Source organism: Miscanthus floridulus, chromosome 1 (assembly GCF_019320115.1).
Source record: "Miscanthus floridulus cultivar M001 chromosome 1, ASM1932011v1, whole genome shotgun sequence".
Taxonomy (NCBI): Eukaryota; Viridiplantae; Streptophyta; class Magnoliopsida; order Poales; family Poaceae; genus Miscanthus; species Miscanthus floridulus.
The window spans coordinates 138,381,568-138,408,038 of record NC_089580.1 but is presented as its reverse complement, the minus strand read 5'-3'; the positions used below and the strand labels follow the sequence as shown (position 1 = coordinate 138,408,038).

The window sequence follows — 26,471 nt, the reverse complement described above, 5'->3', positions numbered from 1 at the left end:
ACGCGGAGGTGGCTCCTATCAGGCTATCAAGCAGTACTTCTTTTGTTCCATCTGTGAAGCATTCAACGAGTATCTATAACCGGATGATATATGTTAAAAAAAATCCAACTCATATGTCAAACTCAGCATCCTTGTCCGGGGATCGACCACTCATAAGGATTTGTTTAACTCTACGCCAAATGTATTCAATACATCCCAACCTGAATAGATTGAGAGGGGTTCAAGAAAAAAATAGTTGATTTTTCTATCTCGGTCTTTTTCGACTCAATGCATCCAAACAAGTCATAAACTAAAAAGGAATTGTTGGCGCCCGTATGTTCGATGGGATAGGATTACGGCACCGAACGGCCCATCACAAACGCGCACTGCAGTTCTTCCCTGTCTGCCCCGTCTTGCCCCGCCCCTGTCCACCTCGCCCCGCCCCGCGTCGCTCCTTTCCCCTGACCTCCTCTCTCTCTCTCTGCGCGAGCGGGACCCGGAAGCTGGGATGAGGACGAGCACGCCCCGTCCGCAGGACCCCAGGCGTGCCGCCACCCCATCTGTCGCCCCTCGGCTCGCCGCACCCCTTCCCACAGCGCCCGAGCCGTGTGCCAATGGCTCTCTGAACATACCTTTGAAACACGAAACACTTGCAACATCAAATACTTGAATGGAACACACGGCTGAAGCAGATAAAACATTTGGAACATACATTTGCATTATGTGTGTGAAACATATGCAACATCCGGATAAAACACTTGCAATTTGCAACATAAGACCGAAACATTTCGAACATACTGCTGCAACATATGTGTGAAATATATGCAACATCTAGATAAAAATGCTTGCAACATACGTCTCAAATAGATGAAACATTTTAAACAAACGTTTGCAACATGCCTCTGAAAACATGCAACATGCCTCTGGAACACTTTGCAACATATGCAACATCCCGATCTATTTTTGCAATATCCATATAAAACACTTGCAACATACCTCTGGAACATCTGAAACACATTAATACTACGCTTGCAACACGTCAGGCGCGACACTTTAGTGGGAGGCGGCCACCATGTCAGGCGCGTTGAGGAACTCGATAACTGCCTTGATGGGCAGATCGGGGATGGGAGGTGGCAGAGCGAAGAGCATCACGGGCTTGGCTGCCGCGAGCTTCTTCTGCGGGGGCACACGGGAGCCTCGATGCAAGTGCGATGTACGGCACGGCTGCGACGCCCTTGCGGTCTCCAGCCGCAGGAGGAGGTGACGAGGAGGATGTCGGTGCCGGCTCCGGCGATGAGGGCAGGGGCGGGCGCAACTCCAGCGGCGCAGCCTAGCGTCGCGGAGGCGAGCGAGGACCCAAGGCGGAGGAAGCGGAGGTGGTCGTCGCCGGAGAAGGCGAGCGGCGGGCGAGTGGTAGAGAACGTCGCGACGGCCGTGCTAGTTAGGAATGTCGCCGCCTTTTTTTTAAATTTGAGAAACGGTGAAAGAACGAAGATAAAGGGAAAAAAGACTTATTGAGGTAGTGCACAGGCCCACGAAGCGCGGCATCCGAGCCGAAACTAAGAACACATGTGACGTGGGTTTTGACTTCCAAAGTTGGATCGAATACCCTTGTATCCTGCTCTACCTTTATGGTGTATACGAACACTATCATTCTTTCGACATGCATAAGCGATTATAATCCGAGCAATCAAGCATATGCAGACGCATTTACATACACGAATGCTCACCTCGTACGACGTATTGATCAGTTGCACATACATACAGATTATATTCACACACCGTGTCTACACACACAACAAATTACTCTTCCTCTCCGGACAAGCCTAAGCTCACCGGCGTGCCGGTCTCCGGTATCCAGTCCGCGCCGTGCAAGAAGTGGCCCACCGTGAACTGCAGCGCCTTGTCCTTGCCCATCACGTGGAACCCCCGCATCTCCTTCCGCCCGGTGACGTTGGCGCCGTCGCCGGCGTTCCTGAACTCGCCGAAGAAGGCCGTGCCCAGGTCGTCCTTGCCCTCCCAGGGCATGTACCCCTGGCCGTGCACGAAGCCGTCGATGATGGACTCCATCACCACCGTCCTCGCGAACTCCTTCCACGGCCGGCCCAGGTACGTCTTGACCGGCGCGGACCCGGACCCGGACCCGGACTTGTTGCTGTTGCTGCTGGCGAGCTGCTCGTCGGCGACGATCTGGCTCCGGTGGATGACGAAGCCCGTGGTCTGCTGGTGGTCCCGCCGCGACTGCGCGGTGACCACGGCCGGCTGGCCCTGCCGTGGCTGCCGCACCAGCAGCAGGCAGCGCTGGAACACGGCCGCGGCGTCGCCCATGATGAAGTCCACGGTGCCGGAGATGACGCAGCTGCGGTAGAACTGGCGGTACGCCTGCGCGAACAGCGTGTCCTGGTTGCCCTCGATCCGGCAGTTGAAGAAGATGGCCTTGTCGCCCTTCACCCGCAGCGCCAGCGCTTGCTGCTTCTCCACCCCCGCCGTGTTCCGGATGCCCAGCTTCATCGCCATGAAACTGTCGCCGTCCACCGCTGCATGCAGTGCAGGCATGTTATGGTGGATGATCCATGCCAATGCCATGCCCATGCGTGTTCCAATCAATCAACCAATGAAATATATACCAAAAGTGGCGGTTCTCCACATCCTGATGCCGTCCACGATGTTCTTGCTGCCCGTTACGATGGACCTCTTGGACCCGTCGCCGTACATGGTGATGTTGGCCAGCCTACCGGTGATGTTCACCGTCTCGTCGTACACGCCTTCCTTGACGTAGATGAAGTACCTGCCTATGTACTTCTCCGGCATGGCGTCCAGCGCGGCGGAGATGTTTGTGAAGTCGCCGCTGCCGTCCTTGGCCACCGTCACGTTGGGCGTGAGCGCGGCCTTGCGCCGCCCGCCCTTGACGCCGAGCAGCTTCCGCTCCTCGTTGGGCACCCACGTGGGGAATGACGACGACGCGGATTCCCCCTCTTCCTCGAGCTGACGGTTGCTGCCCTTGCCGTTCACGTCGTCGGGGCTGCCGCCGTTGAGGTCGAGCATGGAGGCCAGAGCGGCGCCCTGCTTGATGATGGCGAGGGCGTTGCTGGAGATCTCCCGCGCCTTCTCCATGGTGCTCTTCACCTCGTCGCGGACCTCCCCCTTGGGGAACATGTCGACGCAGGAGCCCTGGAAGGTGATCACCGCGCTGAGCCAGGCCTGGAGGTCCTGCGCGGGCCCGTCCACGCCGCGCCACGCGATGCTGTGCAGCGCGCGCTCCACGTTGCCCCGGCAGTCCTCCAGGAGCATCCGGCAGTCGTGGATGGCCTCCCACACCAGGGTGTCGTTGCTCTGCCGCACCGCGTCCAGCACGGAGGAGCGGTTGAACCCGTCCGCCAGCGCGCGCTCCGCGGCGGTGATCGCGGCGGCCGCGGCGGCGTGCGGGTGCTCGGCCGGGTCCGTCCGCGATAGCGCCAACTCCAGCGTGTCGCGGCACGTGCCCTGGAAGTCCGCGGGCGCGCAGAAGAGCTCCACGCTGCGCATCGTCTTGATCATGTTGCGCTTGCTCTCTGAGTCGTAGCCGGCCCTCTCGTTCACGAAGAACACGACCGTCCCGATCACCATGGCCACGAGCAGGCACACCGAGAGCACGCCGACGACGAGCCTGTTGCGCGACTGGCCGCCATCGGACGACGACATTGGCGTTGGCGTTGGCGCGCGCAACGGGAGCCCGACGCCGCCGCGCGAGCCAAATCCGGATCGGAGGGCACGACGTCGACGCGGGACGCGGCACGGGGCGTCAGTTGGACATATGCATGGAAACGAACGTGCCCAACGACCACCACCGCCAAGTGGCTATGATTAGGAAGAAGAGCAAGTTTGTTTTGTCTTGCCTGATGATTGTTTGGTACAGAGTTGTGGTTTACCCTTGTTCTCAGGAAGAGGCTTGTGTTGGATCTGTGCCGGGAAGATTCTACACCCGGGCGTGGCTTTTCTCTCCCTTTTTTTTTGAAAACTTATTAAATACTGCCAGAGTGAGAACTTTTTATTTATAGAGCATGTTATTCTAGGCCAATAAGCAGTTTCATCCTTATGTTTTGTAGGAGGCTCAGTTTTATCCACTACTTCTTCCGTTTCAAGTTTTAAGTTGTTTTAAATTTGTTCTAAATCAAAATATATCTCACTATGACCGAATCCAGAGAGAAAATATAATAATAATATATACAATACCACACAAACACACTATTCTAATATATTCACAGTGATCTAATGAACCTAGTTTGATATTTTATATGTTTACTAGCAAATATGTCCGTGCGCCGTAACATGATCCAATATGTCATGTCTACAAGATCTAATACATCTTGGAATCAGATCTAATACCATTGCTAAACATGATTCGTTCTAACTTATATAAGCACATGTCATAAGTTCGGTCACATAAGGCACATTGTGGATCGATATTTCAACAACAACAACAACAAAGCCTTTAAGTCCCAAACAAGTTGGGGTAGGCTAGAGTTGAAACCCAACAGAAGCAATCAAGGTTCAGGCACGTGAATAGCTGTCTTCCAAGCACTCCTATCTAAGGCTAAGTCTTTGGGTATATTCCATCCTTTCAAATCTCCTTTTATTGTCTCTACCCAAGTCAACTTCGGTCTTCCTCTGCCTCTCTTCACGTTAATATCCTGACTTAGGATTCCACTACGCACCGGTGCATCTGGAGGTCTCCGTTGCACATGTTCAAACCATCTCAACCGGTGTTGGACAAGCTTTTCTTCAATTGGCGCTATCCCTAATCTCTCACGTATATCATCGTTCCGAACTCGATCCCTTCTTGTATGACCGCAAATCCAACGCAACATACGCATTTCCGTGACACTTAGCTGTTGAACATGTCGTCTTTTTGTAGGCCAACATTCTGCACCATACAACATGGCAGGTCTAATCGCCGTCCTATAAAACTTGTCTTTTAGCTTCTGTGGATCGATATTTCGGCTGTTAAAAATCTCATAGTCCATTAGGTTTGTCGCGCTAGACTGCTCAAAACCGGATAGCTTTTACAGCCTGTTAACTGTGACAGAACCGCCCAATTTATACAAGATCAAGTACGGTTGTCCCCGCTAACACGTTGACACACCCATACTTTCACTCATATAAACCCGGTAGTCCGCCGAGTGTCCCGAAAGACCTCGGTAAATCAACATCACAACCAAGATCGCGTGATTAAGCAAATACACATCACATACATCGAGTTGCAGCGGAAAATAATATTACAAAGGGGTTAACAAATAATAGTACAAGTTTGGGTTTCAAAATTGCTTAGTGAAAACAACATAGCTTTCAAATGATTACATTAATATAAGTTCCAAATATATTGCTAGCATAGTGACATCATCCGACAAAAGCATATAGATGAGAAGTAAGTATAGAATCACCGAGCCCACCGGTGGTTAGCCACCATCATCAACAGGTCGAGAACATCACCTGCAACAAGGTGGGATAAATCCTGAGTACTCGAATGTACTCAGCCAGACTTACCCGTCTTAAACCAAAATAAAGCGACACCAAGGATTATGCAAGGCTTTCTTTAGTGGGCTAGCTGACTTATTTGCGAAAAGCATAAGCTATCATGAAGAAACCATTTTAAATACTCTGCATCATCTTTATTATGACCTATCCATCTAGGTAAGCACCTGTACTATAGCAATCACTTGATTAACCAATAACATCCAGTTACCAATTTAGATTTAGCATATCTCATACCATCCAGATAACCATCATTGTTCCATAATAATTACTACGATGAAGTAACTCGAGTCAAGTGCTCACTATCCAGGAGCGATGGCGATTCGAATCGATTCCTAACCAGCTGGTGATTTATTCCTTACACAAACCTCACTCACCCGCTAAAGTGAGATATTGATCACCGAGTCAACTTTCCAGGAATCTCGAGTTTGCCAGGAACCACATGTACCCGGGGGCCGACCGACTGCACTTTGGTCTTATCATCTCGCCCCCGTGTCCTACCACACCTGCTCCGGCACAGTGCGCTGCGGGCAATCTACTCGGCCCGAAAAATCTCCCAGCTTCGCGGTCGGAAGGTACTTTATCCGGCCAGCTAAATGTAAGGCATGCGTTCAACATGACTCGAGGGCCAACAACGATCGGTCCTTAATCGACACAGACGGAAACTAACAGCACCCCAGAACCCTGTCTGGTTGCCTCCAACTTTTTCCGTCCGGTCTCCAATTATCCATCACACATGGTTAATTCCAGGATATCATTCTTTCCATAGCTAAATTCTTCCAGTAACCACCTATAATGTAGGTGAACGGATATCACCGATCGCTACCGGTCTAAGCAAGGCTAAGCAGTTATTCGATCCTGACCTAACAGGGTAAAAAGGTAATAAGGTAGGCAAGGATAGTAATAAATGCATCAACGGTTTCAATCAACTCCTACAACTTAATGCAACAATATATAACTCATATATAGAAAGAATTGATTTTATAAATTAGGAGACTTATAATGCTCCGGGGCTTGCCTGGGATCCGCCACAAGTCAGTTCAGTTAGCTTGCACCGTCCTGGTGACGTCTCCGGTCCTAGCACTCGCTTAGTCCTTCCATCTTCGGGACAGATCCATCAAACATCGTCTTCGGGTTTGGCTCCAACATCACATCCTTCACGTGGTTCATCTAGCGTACCTAGATGAGATGCAATATGCATGTGTATGAATGTGATGAATGGTAACACAAGATGCATCACACATAAGCATTTAAGACAAACACAAGATTATGCAAGACATAGACACCGATAGCTATTTAACTAACATCACACAACTAACTATAGAGAGCAAGCACATCAAGCATGACACAAGTTTAACAAGGTCACCAGTAACATAACTTGATCACCAACAAAGCCACACTTAGCAATATACAAGCAAACAACTATAATTGGAATCTGTCAATTTCTGGACATGCAAACAGCAGCTACAAGATTTAGCTATAACTAGAGTTATACAAATCCAAATGACTTGCAAGAAGACATTATGGAAAGCTTATGAAATTTTCTACAATTCATATTAAATCATCTTAGCATAATTCTCAAGTTAACTAAGTCAAATATATCCATTTACAGAAACTGGTCTACAATTGACAGAAAACAGCCATTTCTGAAACCCAACTTTAAACAGCTATAACTCTTAAACCACAAAGCCAAATACCACCAAATTTTAACAGCAGCTAGATACATGAATTATCTACAACTTTTGTATAAACAAGTTTCACAACAAAGCACATTATCATAAAGAACTTTGCTAGGTTCCCAGATCTGTCCATAAACCATATCGGCAAGAAATTAATTATTAACTTATGTTGCAAATACATAATTGGGCAAAACCAACTTTACCAACATGTCACACATGACTAAAGAACACCAGAAAACCTAGTGTCCATGACCAAATAAATTCTTTTAATGCATTTCTTAATTTATTTTAGATAACAAGGTGACTTAATGAACATATACCAAAAGTGCACAGTAACTTCTACAAAAATTACAGTGGCTCACATATCCTCTCAATAGTCTACTGTACAAATTTCAATCCATTTGGATATGTATAGCAACCTCGATGAAAAAGACAAGTTGCTAAAGCAAGAATTCATGTGAGAGCAAGATAAACCAATAACTCACTCATACTTCATCCAATACTCATGAAATTTTTACCACACATCAACTATCATATGAGTAGCATGCCACAAAAATTTCACTTCATTTGGAGCCCTAGATTTACAGTTATGAAAAATAACAAATTCAACTAGCATTACAACCTTACTGCACAAATCTATTTTTACTGCAAAATATTTAAACTAAAACATGCCATATTATAGATCCACTGCATAGACAATTTTACAAGGATTCCAAAAAGTCTTCATTTACTATTTTACGAATTTTCTACGATTTACTATGAATTTCCAAAGTTTCTGCAAAATAATTACAAACCAGTCCTACGGCACTATTCACCTGAGTCACTGACTTCGCAGTTAGAACCCTGAACTTCGTCGAATTCTAGTAGGAGGTCCCTGACGGGATTTTCAGCAGGGGAGGTCGTCGGAGCTCGCGGAATCCGGCCGGAGAAGGCACGTCGTTGGCGGCTGAGGGGCGGGGGAGCACTAGGGGGCCCTTACGCACCCGCCGGAGGCCTCGGCTCGGCCCGAGGTGGCCCACGGTGGCCTGGCCACGCGCGGGCGGCGGCTGCAGCGGCGGCAGCTGCTGTTCTCCGGTGGCAGCTCGCCACGGCGGTGAAGAAGGGCCAAGGAGGGACTCGAGAGGCCAAGGAGAGGGTGGCGGAGCTGGTGGTTCACGCGGAGAAGCTCGGAGGCAGCGAGGACGCGACGGCGGCAAGCTCAGCGGCGGCGCCCATGGTGGCCACGCTCTGGCATTCGCGCGCAGGCTCTGGAGAGCGAGAGGGAGCGAGCAGGGAGTGAAGAGGAGGATGGAGAGGGCGTGCTGGTGCCCCTCCTCATCGGCAGCAGGGCGCAGGGCGTCCACGACGCGTGGAGCAGCGGCGGAGGCGCATGGCGGCCACGTACAGGGTGCGTGTCGTCCGTTGGGGCATTTTCGCGAACAGGTGGCGGGCGACGACGGGATCAGCGTGGGACACGATTTTGGGCTATTTCCAGGCCGAATCAGGACCTGGGCCGAATACGAAGATCGAAGCCCGCACGAAGCTCTACGTTTTTCATTAAGGGGGTTCAGCCATTAGCAAAACATATTAGAAGATAAATGTATCTCAAAACAGGAGTGTCAACACCTTGACGGTAGTCCCGGAAACTCGCTTTCGGTGGTCAAAACTTCTTCAAACTGAATCCAACTTTTTGTATGCTCTTCACCAAGGTGTAAACTCCAACTTTTGTTTTTGTACCAAATCAAGTTGCTTAACAAAATTTGGAGAACGCGAGACGTCAATGCCGATGTCAATGAATTTCAGACTTAGAATATTTCTAAGTGCTGAAATCAGCAGCAGGTTCCAACTTCGAGCCTCTGTTTGACTTATTTCCAAGTTGATCTAGCTCTTGGTCCAAAAACAAAGTTTGTTCTACATGATATGGACTACAACTTTCATTTAAGGTCCAACCTCAAAACTGGTATAGAACCTGTTGTTCTACTTTGACCAAAGTAGGATCGTGATGAAGCTTAAATTATACTTTTTGATCCATTGGAGCATTTTCTTGGCATTTGCCCAACATGAACCTTTCATGACTTTTGTTGTAGAGTTAATCTAGAGTCATTTTGGCAAGGTTGCAAGGTTTGGTTGACATCTCATATTCTCATTCACTTAATAGTGAAATTCAAGCACTTAGTAAAATCATTCCAACAAGCATATAACTTATCATTTCATGTGACTTTTTGATTCCAAACTTCATGAAACTTTTCCATGGATCAATATAGATGGGTATTGATGTGAGACATATGAAGATATTCCAATCACACCACCCAAGCATGTATCTTGAAAAGGGGTCTAAAGACGAGCAAAGGTGCAATATCCAAGTTTCGGTTGGGGCTCGTTTCTATAGGTTTGACCTTGACATCTTCATCATCACTTAATATACCCTATTTTAGCTCAAACCCATTGCTTAACTGGTGGCAAACACCTGGGGTGTTACAGCCCTCCCCCCTTAAAGGAATCGCGTCCCGAGATTCGATGCGAAAGACTTTTAAGGGAAGGGAAACATGTCACCATTTTCCAACATCAGCCATAGCTTTAGGCTACCTAGCTTCAAGCATAAGAGAGGCTAATTTGGTCAAGGCACTTTCTAATACTTGTCCTTTGGAGTAAGTTTTGTCTGAAGAATTTTCTTCGTTGGCCTTCATGAAGTATGGTTACTTTGGGAGGAATCCAAGATAGCAATGTCCTACGTACTTCGTCCTTGATGTATGAAGAGCGATACAAACGTAGACTAAATACTTGCAGCATCTACTTCCCAAGTGGATATAGCACAGACCTTATGGACTTTGCACTAGATGATAATCTTCTGAAGGATACTCGTTGCAATGGTTCCATGTGTGCAGTTCTCTTTCTCTGATAACAATATTGTATAGTCTGAGTCTGCTGAGTGAGTGGTAAACATAGTAGCTGACTCTGTCGGCTCAACGTTCTCGATGATCATTCCTTAGGGAGCCTTCGTATCCAAGTTGCAACAGTGATCTAGGTTGGATCTGATGCAACCTCTTGGGTAAAAACACATATAAGGTACCAAAGGCATGTCAGCATTGGAGAACCATTGACGTAGAAGGATGTTAGTGAGGCTTGGAGGACAACATAAGTTGCAAGTAATCACAAAACTAGGGACTAGTTCACTACCAAGCAGGTTGAGCACAATTTGCCTTCGTGGTGCAGTTGCACAGCAAGTTAGGTTGACTTGCATCGTAGCAAAACCAGCTTTCTTACTACATTTGTCGTCGAGGCTTCCATTCTAAGGCCTATCAATATCTCAAAAACCATAATCTAAAAATCTGTGGTTTGACACCCTTCCAATCTATTTTTGACTTGCAACGACACAAGTTGACTGGTAGAACACCTTGACTGCTCACGCATTGCTGATCTAAGAGGGCAAAGGCAAGGCACATAGGGGTGCAATTAGTCTTCTCAAGGGTATGGAGGGTTGTCTAACAGCGATACACCTACAAGTTGTAATTCCTTGGCATGAATTACAAACACAACCGTCTAATACAAATGATGATCGCAGTCACAACGAAATTGCAGATTCTATACCCTTTTGTTTTCTATTCATATCTCACAAACTACTGCTCCAATATGCACAAATTTGGGTGGACAGGTAGATTCATGGGTCTTCTAACTACTCACCAAAATTCAACTCAAACGGACACCGTTTGACCATCCAAACAATTCATCTACCAAAACTGTTGTGTTCTGAAATGGCAGCAACCGAGCCTGACAAGATATCTCTCAAATCCAACGTTTTACTCAGCCAATACTCAAACTAACTTAAGACATTGAAGGGCCTTAAGCAAGGAATGAGATCACCAAGTTTGGGGTCAATCCAACTTCGTTTGAGTCACTAACCGTCGGCTTGAAGATAACCGGTTTAGTGCCACAAAAATCTGGACAGATTTTGTGTCCTCTCTTTTCTTCGCCCCACACATTGAGGTGTGTGTTTTGCACTCTCTAACTTTTCTTGTAGCAGCAGCAGTCTTTTTCTAGCTAAGGATGGAGGCTAGAGTTCTCCTCACATGCTTCTCTGGTAACACTTCAACCATCGTTCTAGACACCAACTTGACTATGCGCAAGCATTGGACTTGTGGCTGTTTTCACAGGGCACAAAACATTATTCCACATGTAGGGCATTTCTACATTGACAAGGAACCATTCCTATATATCCTTCGGCACTTCATCCAATAGAGTCCGGGCATATGTGTAATTGGCACCTTGGGGCATAAAGATGCTAACTAAAATCAGGGACGTGCTTTCACTAGCTCCTACCTAGCCGATGCCACGTCTTGTACTATCTACGTGATCGTCCAAGATGGAATTGACTGGATAGCACATTTGGAGAAGAAGTAGCACTTGCATTGCGGGGCCAGGTTTGTTGTTTCCTTGATCAACATTGTTCTGTGAGATCTGGCCTTCATAGTTACCAAATAGTCGTTACCTATCTGAAGACTAACTTTCCTACTGGTAACAAATCAGTTGTCCCTCAACACTAAAAAGGTTCCAAATCTTCACTCTTGATAATAAAAATTTTAGTCAAAGCCTACAGATGGTCGCCATTGAAGTCAGCAGAAAGGGGTCACACCAAAGGAGGTCGGTTCGTCTACGTCATCCTTATGCACCTAAAGATTGAGAACTTGGACAGGAATCTCATATATACCAGGTGACCTATTACAGCACATAATATCCTGGTCCATTTACCTTTCGACTGATAACTTGTTCAACCTTAAGTGTGGTGCACCTTTCTGATCCAATGAAAATGACATAAGTTGCTCACTAGATGATCGATGTCATTACAGGGACAGTCACGTCGAGTAGAGTCACTTGTCTACCCTCTTGCAGTCTGTTTATGTTCCTATTAGTGACCTGTTCTTCAAAGGTTAACCGTTGGACTACTCCAGAAGGAAGTCCTATTGCATCTAGTTCGACATATATATCTCTTGACATGATAAGGAGAGATAACCAAGGAAGAGCTCAAGTGAGAATAACATATCGGTGCAGTTCTGCAATGGATCATGACTAGGAACCTCGATACCAGCGCGTGCCGAGGAGCACAACCTTGTGTGCGCGCCCACAGGAGGCTCTCGGTTTCGTCGCGGCACCATGGATCGCTAATCGTGGCACCATTACTGAACATATAACCTACAAGAAATCTCACATGGCACAAATTGGGTTGCATAGGAGCAAGCACTATGCGAAGGAGGGATAGCCAACAAAGGTAGTCACAAGGTTAGGAGTCAACAAGCAGGGGATCCGAAAATCAAAACACAACGCAAGAGAGCATAGCTTAATTGCCAAAGACAACTGAGCAGGGGACTTCTTGCCAAATTTCCATATACGTCTTGTGTCCACCAAGTGATTACCAAAACTCGGACGTGGTTCTAGGATAGCGCTCTTCAACACTCATATGCTTACCGAGGACAAAAGGGGTGATAACTATGGCACTAATTAGATAGCAAGCATACATACCCACCACTTGGCTAAACTAGAGGACATTATAGGTTAAGCATGTAACCACAATTATTTCTAGCAAGGCTAAGCACACACTTTTCTCAAGCACTTCCTATTCAAGCAACATGGAACAAGGCATTCTTGTTTAACTCCACACAAGGAAGATAGTGCAATACATCGACCACAAGTTACTTAGTACTTAGAACAAAGGAAGGGAAGCATATTTATGCACAAGCACAATCATGATGTATGCTCGTCCTATTCGTCCTCACAAAATTGCCAGCCTAAGGTGGCAATCACGTTCTATGTCGGTGGCATAACACGTACTCTCTCGATATATAGCTAGTCGTCAGCTACATTCAATCTACGCATTCGTGGTTAGCGTACCTGCAGGCAAATTCATTGCAGCCCATCCCCACAAGAGATAAATAAGCGCACAATGAAAACAGTAAACTAAGATACTCTCCATATATACATCCCCAGATGTATATACTTCGATATCCATAGCTACCCGATAAATATACCCGCAATTAAGTACCTTCATATATACATGTGTGTAACATGTAAATATTCCAGTAACCACAGCTAACTCTCCCCTAGACCGATAGTTGGATGGTCATGCTCTCACAACTCACACTTACCTGGGCGTAGAGGCAATTGATCCATACAGTACCATTCAAGCGAATGGCATCCATACAATAGTACACCGTATGGACGACGAAAGAAAAATTGCAATAAAGTACATCCCTTAAAGTTAGTACTTAGATAGCCACCTAATAGTCCTTAACTGGGCATAAAGGAAGATGTCGCTAGCATAGTTTTGCAAATAAGTTTTGACAAATTTGCCTGTAGCTAAAGTTTTAGTTAAAATAGACCTTTTAAAACCAAAACTTAGCTTTTAAAACTATGTACCTGACAGTATTATCCTTAATCTCGCTCTGATACCAGCTGTGATAGAACCGCCCAATTTATACAAGATCAAGTACGGTTGTCCCCGCTAACACGTTGACACACCCATACTTTCACTCATATAAACCCGGTAGTCCGCCGAGTGTCCCGAAAGACCTCGGTAAATCAACATCACAACCAAGATCGCGTGATTAAGCAAATACACATCACATACATCGAGTTGCAGCGGAAAATAATATTACAAAGGGGTTAACAAATAATAGTACAAGTTTGGGTTTCAAAATTGCTTAGTGAAAACAATATAGCTTTCAAATGATTACATTAATATAAGTTCCAAATATATTGCTAGCATAGTGACATCATCCGACAAAAGCATATAGATGAGAAGTAAGTATAGAATCACCGAGCCCACCGGTGGTTAGCCACCATCATCAACAGGTCGAGAACATCACCTGCAACAAGGTGGGATAAACCCTGAGTACTCGAATGTACTCAGCCAGACTTACCCGTCTTAAACCAAAATAAAGCGACACCAAGGATTATGCAAGGCTTTCTTTAGTGGGCTAGCTGACTTATTTGCGAAAAGCATAAGCTATCATGAAGAAACCATTTTAAATACTCTGCATCATCTTTATTATGACCTATCCATCTAGGTAAGCACCTGTACTATAGCAATCACTTGATTAACCAATAACATCCAGTTACCAATTTAGATTTAGCATATCTCATACCATCCAGATAACCATCATTGTTCCATAATAATTACTATGATGAAGTAACTCGAGTCAAGTGCTCACTATCCAGGAGCGATGGCGATTCGAATCGATTCCTAACCAGCTGGTGATTTATTCCTTACACAAACCTCACTCACCCGCTAAAGTGAGATATTGATCACCGAGTCAACTTTCCAGGAATCTCGAGTTTGCCAGGAACCACATGTACCCGGGGGCCGACCGACTGCACTTTGGTCTTATCATCTCGCCCCCGTGTCCTACCACACCTGCTCCGGCACAGTGCGCTGCGGGCAATCTACTCGGCCCGAAAAATCTCCCAGCTTCGCGGTCGGAAGGTACTTTATCCGGCCAGCTAAATGTAAGGCATGCGTTCAACATGACTCGAGGGCCAACAACGATCGGTCCTTAATCGACACAGACGGAAACTAACAGCACCCCAGAACCCTGTCTGGTTGCCTCCAACTTTTTCCGTCCGGTCTCCAATTATCCATCACACATGGTTAATTCCAGGATATCATTCTTTCCATAGCTAAATTCTTCCAGTAACCACCTATAATGTAGGTGAACGGATATCACCGATCGCTACCGGTCTAAGCAAGGCTAAGCAGTTATTCGATCCTGACCTAACAGGGTAAAAAGGTAATAAGGTAGGCAAGGATAGTAATAAATGCATCAACGGTTTCAATCAACTCCTACAACTTAATGCAACAATATATAACTCATATATAGAAAGAATTGATTTTATAAATTAGGAGACTTATAATGCTCCGGGGCTTGCCTGGGATCCGCCACAAGTCAGTTCAGTTAGCTTGCACCGTCCTGGTGACGTCTCCGGTCCTAGCACTCGCTTAGTCCTTCCATCTTCGGGACAGATCCATCAAACACCGTCTTCGGGTTTAGCTCCAACATCACATCCTTCACGTGGTTCATCTAGCGTACCTAGATGAGATGCAATATGCATGTGTATGAATGTGATGAATGGTAACACAAGATGCATCACACATAAGCATTTAAGACAAACACAAGATTATGCAAGACATAGACACCGATAGCTATTTAACTAACATCACACAACTAACTATAGAGAGCAAGCACATCAAGCATGACACAAGTTTAACAAGGTCACCAGTAACATAACTTGATCACCAACAAAGCCACACTTAGCAATATACAAGCAAACAACTATAATTGGAATCTGTCAATTTCTGGACATGCAAACAGCAGCTACAAGATTTAGCTATAACTAGAGTTATACAAATCCAAATGACTTGCAAGAAGACATTATGGAAAGCTTATGAAATTTTCTACAATTCATATTAAATCATCTTAGCATAATTCTCAAGTTAACTAAGTCAAATATATCCATTTACAGAAACTGGTCTACAATTGACAGAAAACAGCCATTTCTGAAACCCAACTTTAAACAGCTATAACTCTTAAACCACAAAGCCAAATACCACCAAATTTTAACAGCAGCTAGATACATGAATTATCTACAACTTTTGTATAAACAAGTTTCACAACAAAGCACATTATCATAAAGAACTTTGCTAGGTTCCCAGATCTGTCCATAAACCATATCGGCAAGAAATTAATTATTAACTTATGTTGCAAATACATAATTGGGCAAAACCAACTTTACCAACATGTCACACATGACTAAAGAACACCAGAAAACCTAGTGTCCATGACCAAATAAATTCTTTTAATGCATTTCTTAATTTATTTTAGATAACAAGGTGACTTAATGAACATATACCAAAAGTGCACAATAACTTCTACAAAAATTACAGTGGCTCACATATCCTCTCAATAGTCTACTGTACAAATTTCAATCCATTTGGATATGTATAGCAACCTCGATGAAAAAGACAAGTTGCTAAAGCAAGAATTCATGTGAGAGCAAGATAAACCAATAACTCACTCATACTTCATCCAATACTCATGAAATTTTTACCACACATCAACTATCATATGAGTAGCATGCCACAAAAATTTCACTTCATTTGGAGCCCTAGATTTACAGTTATGAAAAATAACAAATTCAACTAGCATTACAACCTTACTGCACAAATCTATTTTTACTGCAAAATATTTAAACTAAAATATGCCATATTATAGATCCACTGCATAGACAATTTTACAAGGATTCCAAAAAGTCTTCATTTACTATTTTACGAATTTTCTACGATTTACTATGAATTTCCAAAGTTTCTGCAAAATAATTACAAACCAGTCCTACGGCACTATTCACCTGAGTCACTGACTTCGCAGTTAGGACCCTGAACTTCGTCGAATTCTAGTAGGAGGTCCCTGACGGGATTTTCAGCAGGGGAGGTCGTCGGAGCTCGCGGAATCCGGCCGGAGAAGGCACGTCGTTGGCGGCTGAGGGGCGGGGGAGCACTAGGGGGCCCTTACGCACCCGCCGGAGGCCTCGGCTCGGCCCGAGGTGGCCCACGGTGGCCTGGCCACGCGCGGGCGGCGGCTGCAGCGGCGGCAGCTGCTGTTCTCCGGTGGCAGCTCGCCACGGCGGTGAAGAAGGGCCGAGGAGGGACTCGAGAGGCCAAGGAGAGGGTGGCGGAGCTGGTGGTTCACGCGGAGAAGCTCGAAGGCAGCGAGGACGCGACGGCGGCAAGCTCAGCGGCGGCGCCCATGGTGGCCGCGCTCTGGCATTCGCGCGCAGGCTCTGGAGAGCGAGAGGGAGCGAGCAGGGAGTGAAGAGGAGGATGGAGAGGGCGTGCTGGTGCCCCTCCTCATCGGCAGCAGGGCGCAGGGCGTCCACGACGCGTGGAGCAGCGGCGGAGGCGCATGGCGGCCACGTACAGGGTGCGTGTCGTCCGTTGGGGCATTTTCGCGAACAGGTGGCGGGCGACGACGGGATCAGCGTGGGACACGATTTTGGGCTATTTCCAGGCCGAATCAGGACCTGGGCCGAATACGAAGATCGAAGCCCGCACGAAGCTCTACGTTTTTCATTAAGGGGGTTCAGCCATTAGCAAAACATATTAGAAGATAAATGTATCTCAAAACAGCAGTGTCAACACCTTGACGGTAGTCCCGGAAACTCGCTTTCGGTGGTCAAAACTTCTTCAAACTGAATCCAACTTTTTGTATGCTCTTCACCAAGGTGTAAACTCCAACTTTTGTTTTTGTACCAAATCAAGTTGCTTAACAAAATTTGGAGAACGCGAGACGTCAATGCCGATGTCAATGAATTTCAGACTTAGAATATTTCTAAGTGCTGAAATCAGCAGCAGGTTCCAACTTCGAGCCTCTGTTTGACTTATTTCCAAGTTGATCTAGCTCTTGGTCCAAAAACAAAGTTTGTTCTACATGATATGGACTACAACTTTCATTTAAGGTCCAACCTCAAAACTGGTATAGAACCTGTTGTTCTACTTTGACCAAAGTAGGATCGTGATGAAGCTTAAATTATACTTTTTGATCCATTGGAGCATTTTCTTGGCATTTGCCCAACATGAACCTTTCATGACTTTTGTTGTAGAGTTAATCTAGAGTCATTTTGGCAAGGTTGCAAGGTTTGGTTGACATCTCATATTCTCATTCACTTAATAGTGAAATTCAAGCACTTAGTAAAATCATTCCAACAAGCATATAACTTATCATTTCATGTGACTTTTTGATTCCAAACTTCATGAAACTTTTCCATGGATCAATATAGATGGGTATTGATGTGAGACATATGAAGATATTCCAATCACACCACCCAAGCATGTATCTTGAAAAGGGGTCTAAAGACGAGCAAAGGTGCAATATCCAAGTTTCGGTTGGGGCTCGTTTCTATAGGTTTGACCTTGACATCTTCATCATCACTTAATATACCCTGTTTTAGCTCAAACCCATTGCTTAACTGGTGGCAAACACCTGGAGTGTTACATTAACCAACATAGTACTCCATAATTTTAATTGAATTGCTTAATTATCACAACTGGTTGCATTATTTTCGGCACTAAACATTGTGGCCTCTCAGCTGCCTTAATCCCATATCCTATTCACTTGTTTGGTGAGGCATTAGACGGAGTTTAGGATACAATGTATCTAAAAAAAATCGACAAAAATGAAGAAAAAAAGAAACGCAGGCTTATCCACTCACGGACTAAATCGCGAGCTGTTCTCTCATAGCCACTACAGGAAACAGGTCCTTTGCCTACAGCCGAAAGCAGTCGGCAAAGGCAGTTTTCCTGTCGGCAAAGGCTTTGCCGACCGTTTCTCCACGTGGCTGTCGGCAAAGATCTGTCGGCAAAGAATTAGTCGGCAATGACTTCTTTGCCGACAGCCACGTGTCAAGCTGTCGGCAAAGCCTTTGCCGACAGCCAGCTGTACAGTCGGCAAACGCTGACGGCGCCGTCAACCCTGACCGAGGCTTTGCCGACAGCCCTGACCTACGGCTGTCGGCAAAGACTTTGCCGACCGCTGCACAGTGGCTGTCGGCAAAGCCTTTGCCGACAGCCGTCGGTCAGGGCTGTCGGCAAAGCTTTGGTCATTTTGCCGACTGCCCTGTAATCCTGTCGGCAAAGCTGGAATCCGTGGTCAGGGAAACCCAGCTTTGCCGACTGTTTCCTGTCGGCAAAGCTGGGAACCAATTTTTTTTTTCAATTTTTTTTCCTCATTTCAGTTGCATTTTAACCACATTTAAGCCACATATTGCATACACATCACATTTGAACACAGTAATTCACAATAATATCACCGAAACAGCGCATTTAACAATAAAATTCAGTTTTCACATGAATCCATACATAAAGGTCCCGAAATACAACGATACATGTCCAAAACGAATCCATACAAGTCCAACATGCACATAACATGTCCAATGTGCCACACGTTCATCGATGAAGGTCCAAAAGCGAGAAGCAAAGATACCTAGCTCTGTGCGTCGTCCCCAGGGGTCCCAGAGCCACCACCGTGCTCATACAGACGCCAACCCGACTGCGAAGACGTACCGTAGTTCCACCTGTTCTGCGGCGCTGTGACGCTTGCCGGCCCGGAGTGCCCCTGCTGCGTCGGGAAAGGCGGCCACGAGGAGTACCCCTGCGACGGTGGAGGGTACATGTACGGCTGCGTGGGGTAGGTCGGGTAAGCTTGGTAGGGTGGAGAAGGACCCAGTGGAGGGCTAGCACCTGGAGTCGGGTTCGAACCTGCCGACTGTGCCTGCACAAAAGCCAATTGATGTAATTAGTACCTGCATGATGGGCGTACCAGCTAAAGCAACAGACAAATATACTCACTGGAAAAGGTACAGGAGCAGGAGCAGGAGCAGACAGTGGAACTTCTGGTGGAGCGAAGAGCGAGGCAGGAGGCTCGTCCGTTCCCGGCATCTGGGACCGGAAGTAGCCGGTCAGGTCTGTCAGCTGGCGCTGGTAGTGCTGCGAAAGTGCCAGCATCTGCTGCTGATGTAGTGCCTCCTGCTGCTGACGTAGTGCCTCCTGCCTCGCTTCCTGGGCCTCTTGGTAGGCCTGCATTTGTGCGATCTGCTCCTGCAATATTACACCCACAAATGTTAAGGCAAGGTAGATCATGTGTGAAACGAGTGAACAACAAATGAAACGGCACTTACCTGAAATTGCGAGAACATCTGTGCGCTGCTCGGCTGCCGAGGCGCTATGGGGATGTCGGAGGAGCTACTGGAACCGCCTCGTCGAATCTCCCTCAGCGTGGGGGCAGACGACGGGTCGATGGCACTGTTGGCCATCATGTAACTGCCGTGCTGCTTCCCTGGGCCCAACCTCATCAGGAGGTCTGTGTCCAGAGGCTCGGTGGCGGGGTCCGACGTCTCCCCATGGCGCTGGCGAAACGCCCTGCGGTACGCGTCGATCTTGGGGTAGACGCTGCTGTTGGTGTACGCGTCCGGCCCGTCCTCCTCGTCGTAGACGTTGTCAGGCGCCGTCGCTCTGCCCTTGTGAGAAAGGGCGTACCCCATCATCTCGTTGCAGTCCTGCCCACCATGCGCCTGGGACTGGGATGAAAACACAAACATGGTTACAGGTAATGACGATTCAGTGTTAGAACTCAAATTTGAATAGAAGCATACCCATTTTTCAATGTACTGCGGGAGAGACCGGTTCCCCTGGTGGTGTGGTGCCCCTTGCATCTGCAAGCGGCGGCGCCGACGTTCTCTATGTTGCTCGTACGACGCGTCCGACCTCCAGATACGCACAATGGCCAGCCAGCAATCCTGGTACTTGTCACACCACTCCGGACACATCTGCAAGACATCAAGTATGTAACATGTAACAAGATGAATTGAATATTTCACGGATTGAATCAAAACGGATGTTTCCTTCTTAATTACCTGCACGTACTGCTCCTCGGTGAGGTCGGTCTCCCTCTGCTGGAACATCTCCCTGACTTGCGGCTTCTTCACCACCTGGCCAAGCACGTTGGCGCAGTAGGTAATGACGCACTGGAGGCGCGCCTCGTGGTACAGGTCCTTCAAACGTAATTTGCACACCGCCTCCTGAACTCGTGCCGCATGCTGCTCTTTCCCCTCCTCGCACGTGAAGAAGTCCTGCACATAGACAACATGTATCTTTTGCCATTCTTGTGCCACGTCATCTGTTTCGCGGTCTCCTCTGTCATGTACATCCGTTGTAGCCTAGGTATGAAAGGAAGGTGTCGTATGACCATCTCGGGTATCTTAGACTGATTTTTGTTGCCATCTTTGCCTTCTACCTCCACATACCTAGAGGCTTTGCACTTTGGACAGTGTGTTGCTTTCTCGTGGTCTCCCCTGAACAGTACGCACCCCTTCGGACAAGCTTGGATCCCCTCGTACGGCATCTTCAGTGCACGAAGGAGCCTCTGTGACTCGTACGTGTTCTTCGGCAGGATGTGATCCTTCGGAAGCAGTGTGCCAACAACTGTCAACACGAGATCGAAACCGTCTCGACTAATGCCCAGTTGTGATTTCAACGCTATTAGGCGTGAAATGGCATCCAGTTGCGTAACCGTTGTCTTCTCGTGGAGAGGCTTCTGTGCCGACTCCAGCATGGTGTAGAACGCCTTTGCGATTTCCTCTGGATCATCCTCTACCTCCACTCCTTCGGCAAACCGTCCTTCGTGATAGTCTGCCATCATGTCTGCCATCCCGGCATCTGCATCACACTCCTCGAGGAGGGATCTCACCACCTCCTCCCTAATACGATCGCGTTCACCATGGTAGATCCAGCGGGTATAGTTTGGAACGAACCCGTTCTTGTAAAGATCTTTCCACACCTGGCTCTTTTGTTTCTTTTTCTTGTTCTTGCACTTGCTGCACGGACACCGCATCCGACATGACCCTCTAGCAGCTGCGCCAAAAGCAAGCTCTAGGAAAGCATTGACACCCCTCACCCAGTCACCGCTCTTACTTGCAAAGCCCGTGTACATCCACTGACGGTCAGCCATCCTCTGTCATGCGCCAATGTAAGCGAGAAATAAAACCAGCATTTGCATCTACAAAGCGTTCCTGCCATCTAATAGGTGAAGGATAGGTCCTAATCCCACCCGAGGATGCGTAGATAAGGTTAGGTTCCATGTTCTGCTCCCGTCCGAGTCAAAATTTCGGCAGCACCTCCCCGTTGTTCTCCAGATACACGTCCTTTTCGGAGAGTGTGTATCCGAAGAACAACGGGGAGGTGGTGCCGAAACTCCGACTCGGACAGGAGCGGAACATGGAACCTAACCTTATCTACGCATCCTCGGGCTGTCCAAAAAACATGGACAATCCGAAACAGATACCGTCGCAGATATGCAGTGATCCGCATACCTCGAACCATATCTGTTTCGAACGGGAGACGCCTAACTGGGGTACACGATCGATCTACGGCAATGATACGAGAGAGAGTATGTGTATACCTAGGGTGGCGAAGGAGTCAGGCTAGCGGGGCAGTGGCGAGTCGCTGCAGTGGCGAGGCGACGCGGTGCAGGCAGTCCAACTACGCCCAAGCAGTGGAAGGTCGTCGAGGTCCCTCTGAAGAGCTCTTCTCCTGCATAAAAGACCTTAGGTTAGACTTCATTGAAAAATTTCGGCAGCACTTCCCCTGCACAGGGAGGTTTTCTAAACCTGCAAAAAAACAACGCCACGAAGGCCGACATCCATATAGCGGCACGAAGGCCGACATCCATATAGCGGCACGAAGGCCGACATTCATATTCAGGCACGAAGGCCGACATTCTCAACATTATACCTTCGATGACGGCGAAACGTCCTCGCGGAACGTCCTGCTGGCTGGCTGCAGCCTCTCTCGGCCAGCTGTGGCCTGCTGCAGCCTGCTACGGCTGGCTGTGGCCGGCTGCGGCTGGCTGCGGCTGGCCGGAGGTGGCTGTCGGTGGCCAGCAGGTGGCTGCAGCTGGCCGGAGCGCACTGCAGGCGGCCGGGGCTGGTCGGAAGAGCCGACGGCGTTCCTGCACGGTGTAGACCTACCCGAGCGGAGCCGAGGGTGGAGAGGGCAGGGTAGGGTGGGAATGGAGTGGCCGGCGCGACCGGTGGGCGCGCGTGGGGAGCTGCCTGGCGGGCAGGGGGCAAGGGAGCAGGGGCTGGCGAGCAGGGAGCTGGCGGGCAGGGGGATGGCGGCAAGGGAGCAGGGGGCACCTGGAGTGGCCTGCTGGCCCCCGGGGTGGCCGGCTGGCGGCCGGGCCAGTCGGGATCTGGCCGGGGCGGTGGGGGACGCGGCCGTGGAGGGAGGGGCGCGGGTGCGCGAGCGGCACGGCCGGGGAGGGGGCGGCCGCGGGGGCGCGGCCGGGGAGGGGCGGCCGGCGGGGCGCGGCAGGGGAGGGGCGGCCGGGGAGGGCCACGGCCGGCAGGGTCGGCCGCGGGGCGCGGTCGGGGAGGGGGCCGGGGAGGGGCGCGGCCGGGGATGGCCGGCGTGGCTATTCGGCGCGGCTCCGCGCGCGCCGGGCGGAGCGTCGGCCGGGTGGCCCGTGGGTCTGGGCGCGGCGCCGGCGGCGGCACGGGTGCGGGGCGGCGGTGGCGGCACGGTGGGAGGGCGGGCGTATGGCGAGGCGTCGAGGCTCCGCGCGCAGCGCTTGGCGAGAGCGGCCGTCGGTCGGCCGTGGGTCGGGGCGGGGCTGTCGGCGGCGGCCACGGGTGGCGTGGCCGGGCGGGCGTTTCAGGCGGTTGGCGGCCGAGGCAGCGGCGGGTGCGCGGAGGAGGTGCCGGAGCGCGTGGGGCAGGCGAGGCGTGCAGGGCATCGCAGCGGGCGGCACGGGCGGCGGCGCTGCAGTCGGTGCGGCGCGGGCGAGGGATTGGGAGGAAGAGGAGGGGATAAGGCGCTGGTGGGCCGACTTTGGGCTTTTTAGGGTTGGCTCTTTGCCGATAGCAGGACAGGGCGGCAGTCGGCAAAGGCAGCTCTTTGCCGACTGCTAGGTCGGCAAGCAGTCGGCAAAGTCTTCTTTGCCGACGGCCGCCACAAGCAGTCGGCAAAGTTTTCTTTTTTTGGTTGTTTTCCTATCTAATATTTTTTGTACGTTCTTCCAACATTAAATACGTCACAAATTCAAAAGTTGGAGAATTTTTTAGTTTTTTTATATATTTCGTGAATTTATTTCATTTTCATGAATTTTTTCGCGTAATTCAATTTTGAATTGTAGGTGCATGAAAAAACGAAACATGGGCATTCGAAAAATGATATTCATGTTGGACAATGTATTTTGAGGCTGTGTGCATAAACTCACCGAAAAGTTTGAAGTCCTTGCCCACAAAATAAGAACATCTCGACGCGGTACAAGTGCTTTTAAATTATATAAAATCCAAACAACGTCGAAAAATCACGAAACTTGTGGACGTGTCGTGTTATCGCATGTGGAGGCTACGATAAAAATTTGAGAAAATTTGAAGCAAGTTTGAGCTGGTGAGTGTTCAAATCCCATAACGCAACTGGATGTGTCCTCTTATCACATGTGGAGATCTCTGGGTTTGAACACTCACCGGCGCAAACTTGCTCCAAACTTTCTCAAATTTTTATCGTAGCCTTCTAATGCGATAACACGACACATCCACAAGTTTTGTGATTTTTCGACGTCGTTTGGATTTTATATAATTTAAAAACATTTCTACCGCGTCGGGATGTGCTTATTCTGTGAGCAAGGACTTCAAGTTTTTCGGTGAGTTTATGCACACAGCCTCAAAATATGCTCTCTAACATGAATATCATCTTTCGAATCACTAAGTTTCGTTATTTCATGCACCTGCAGTTCAAATTTGAATTACGCGGGAAAATTCATGAAAATGAAATAAATTCACGAAATATAGCGAAAACTTTCAAAAATCCTCCAAATTTCAACATAGACTTGTAAACAATATAGTAAGGTCACACAAAAAGTCTTAATTCAAAATTCAAAAAAAAAATAAAAATTTTGCCGACAGCATGTCCTGGCTGTCGGCAAAGGGCTGCCTTTGCCGACAGCCTGACGGTTGGGCTGTCGGCAAAGCCGACGGCGTCTGTCACCGTTACCCCAGGACGCGATTTGCCGACTGAGGTTCTTTGCCGACCGGCTGGCTGTCGGCAAAGCGACTTCTTTGCCGACCGCAGTCTATCGGCAGTCGGCAAAGCCGGCTATGCCGACTGCCTTTGGTGGCTGTCGGCAAAGAGGGTCTTTGCCGACAGGGATATTCCATCCTGTCGGCAAAGCCCAGGGCTGTCGGCAAAGCCCCGTTTTCCTGTAGTGAGCGTCGGCCGTTCATCAAGCAGGTGCACAGGACGCGGAACGTCCAGCCAGCTAGCGGACCGAGAAAATTTAGAGGGTGACTAAAATTTAGAAGATGTGTTGAGAGGATGTTGTCTGGGATGTTCGGATATTAATAAAAAAAATAAATTACATAATCTGGAGACGAATTTTTTAAGCCTAATTAATCTGTTATTAGCACATGTTTATTGTAGCACTATATTGTTAAATCATAAACTAATTAGGTTTAAAAGACTCGTCTCGCAAATTAGTCGTAAATTATGCAATTAATTTCGTAATTAATTTATATTTAATACTCTATGCATGTGTTAAACATTCAATAAGACAACGACTAAAATTTAGGATGCACCTTATACGACGGTGCCGCAACAAGACCTACCTAGAAGCATGGATCCACCAGACCTCCCATACAAACCCGTCATGGATCCCCCAGACCCGCACCCACCACCGCCACCACCCAACGACGTGCCTAAAAGATGTCCTTCGCTGGGTACATGCAGCTGTGGAGGCAATCCATCTGCAATAAATCAGTCCTTGTTTAGTTCCACTCTAACTTTCAAAAAGTTGCTACAGTACCTGTCATATCGAATGTTTGCGGCCCGTGTATAGAGCATTAAATGTAGACGAAAAGAAAAACTAATTGCACAGTTTGGTGGGAAATTGCGAGACGAACGTTTTGAGCCTAATTAGTCCATGTTTAAACACTATTTGCCAAATAAAAACGAACGTGCTACAGTAGCCCCAAAATCCAAATTTCTCCGACTAAATAAGGGCTCAGTTGTGGAGACCTACGGAGGCAGCATGAGCCATGACGTAGCTCCTTTGAACAGGGCTTGTTTGGTTGAAAGCGTGGACCAAATTTGCCTGGGTGAAGAGGTGCTGCCTGTGCTCTATTTGGTTGGGACTCTGCATAGCTGACTGGGCTGGGCAGGGGCTGCCTCAGTCAGGCGATCGAAAACGAGCAACTGGGTGCAGCGCCGATGTTGCCTGGGTGGGCTAATGCTATCTTGTCGGTGCCTTTTTCTTCTGTATTTATATTATTAACTTTGTTGTACGCTATAGTTCCTTAATGAGTGAGACTCTTATTTCTATTTCCTATTATTCATCTCTGATAGGTGCAACCGAGATACATTTAGTATATTTTATTCTGTTTATTCCTTAATTATATGAATGAATTATTAGGAAAATAAAATATTAAAAGTATTTATATTTTTATATTACTTTATTAAAGGTTTTATTTATATTATTTTTGTGTTATAATAATATATATTACTCGAATGATGCTAAAGTTTTATATAGAAGAAAATATATTTTCTTTTTTATTAAACTTCTCAGGCATATTCTATTTCTTTTTTCACAGCCATGTGTAAAAACTTTTTGTATATTTTATATTTTCTAGTCTTTCTCCCCTCGGTTGATCATGTTCTAGTTAAAATTAGCATAATGTGTGCAGTATAATTATAATTATCTTTCTTCCTCATACGTTCTTTCCTTATGA

At 47.7% G+C, this 26,471-nt stretch overlaps 2 protein-coding genes across 2 annotated transcripts; one reads left to right on the top strand and one right to left on the bottom strand.

Annotated features, from left to right (window-relative positions):
* Positions 1–1,632: 1,632 nt before the first annotated feature.
* LOC136495211 (probable pectinesterase/pectinesterase inhibitor 13) lies at positions 1,633–3,815 on the bottom strand. The gene is made up of 2 exons (XM_066491200.1): positions 2,607–3,815; positions 1,633–2,516 (listed from the first exon to the last, which is right to left on the bottom strand). Exons 1-2 carry the CDS (start codon positions 3,658–3,660, stop codon positions 1,783–1,785), a joined length of 1,788 nt encoding a protein of 595 aa, XP_066347297.1. The 5' UTR covers positions 3,661–3,815; the 3' UTR covers positions 1,633–1,782.
* Positions 3,816–22,753: 18,938 nt separating this feature from the next.
* Positions 22,754–23,587, top strand: LOC136464079 (uncharacterized). Its single transcript, XM_066463042.1, has one exon. The coding sequence runs from the start codon at positions 22,754–22,756 to the stop codon at positions 23,585–23,587; it is 834 nt and encodes a 277-aa protein (XP_066319139.1).
* The last annotated feature ends 2,884 nt before the right edge of the window (positions 23,588–26,471 follow it).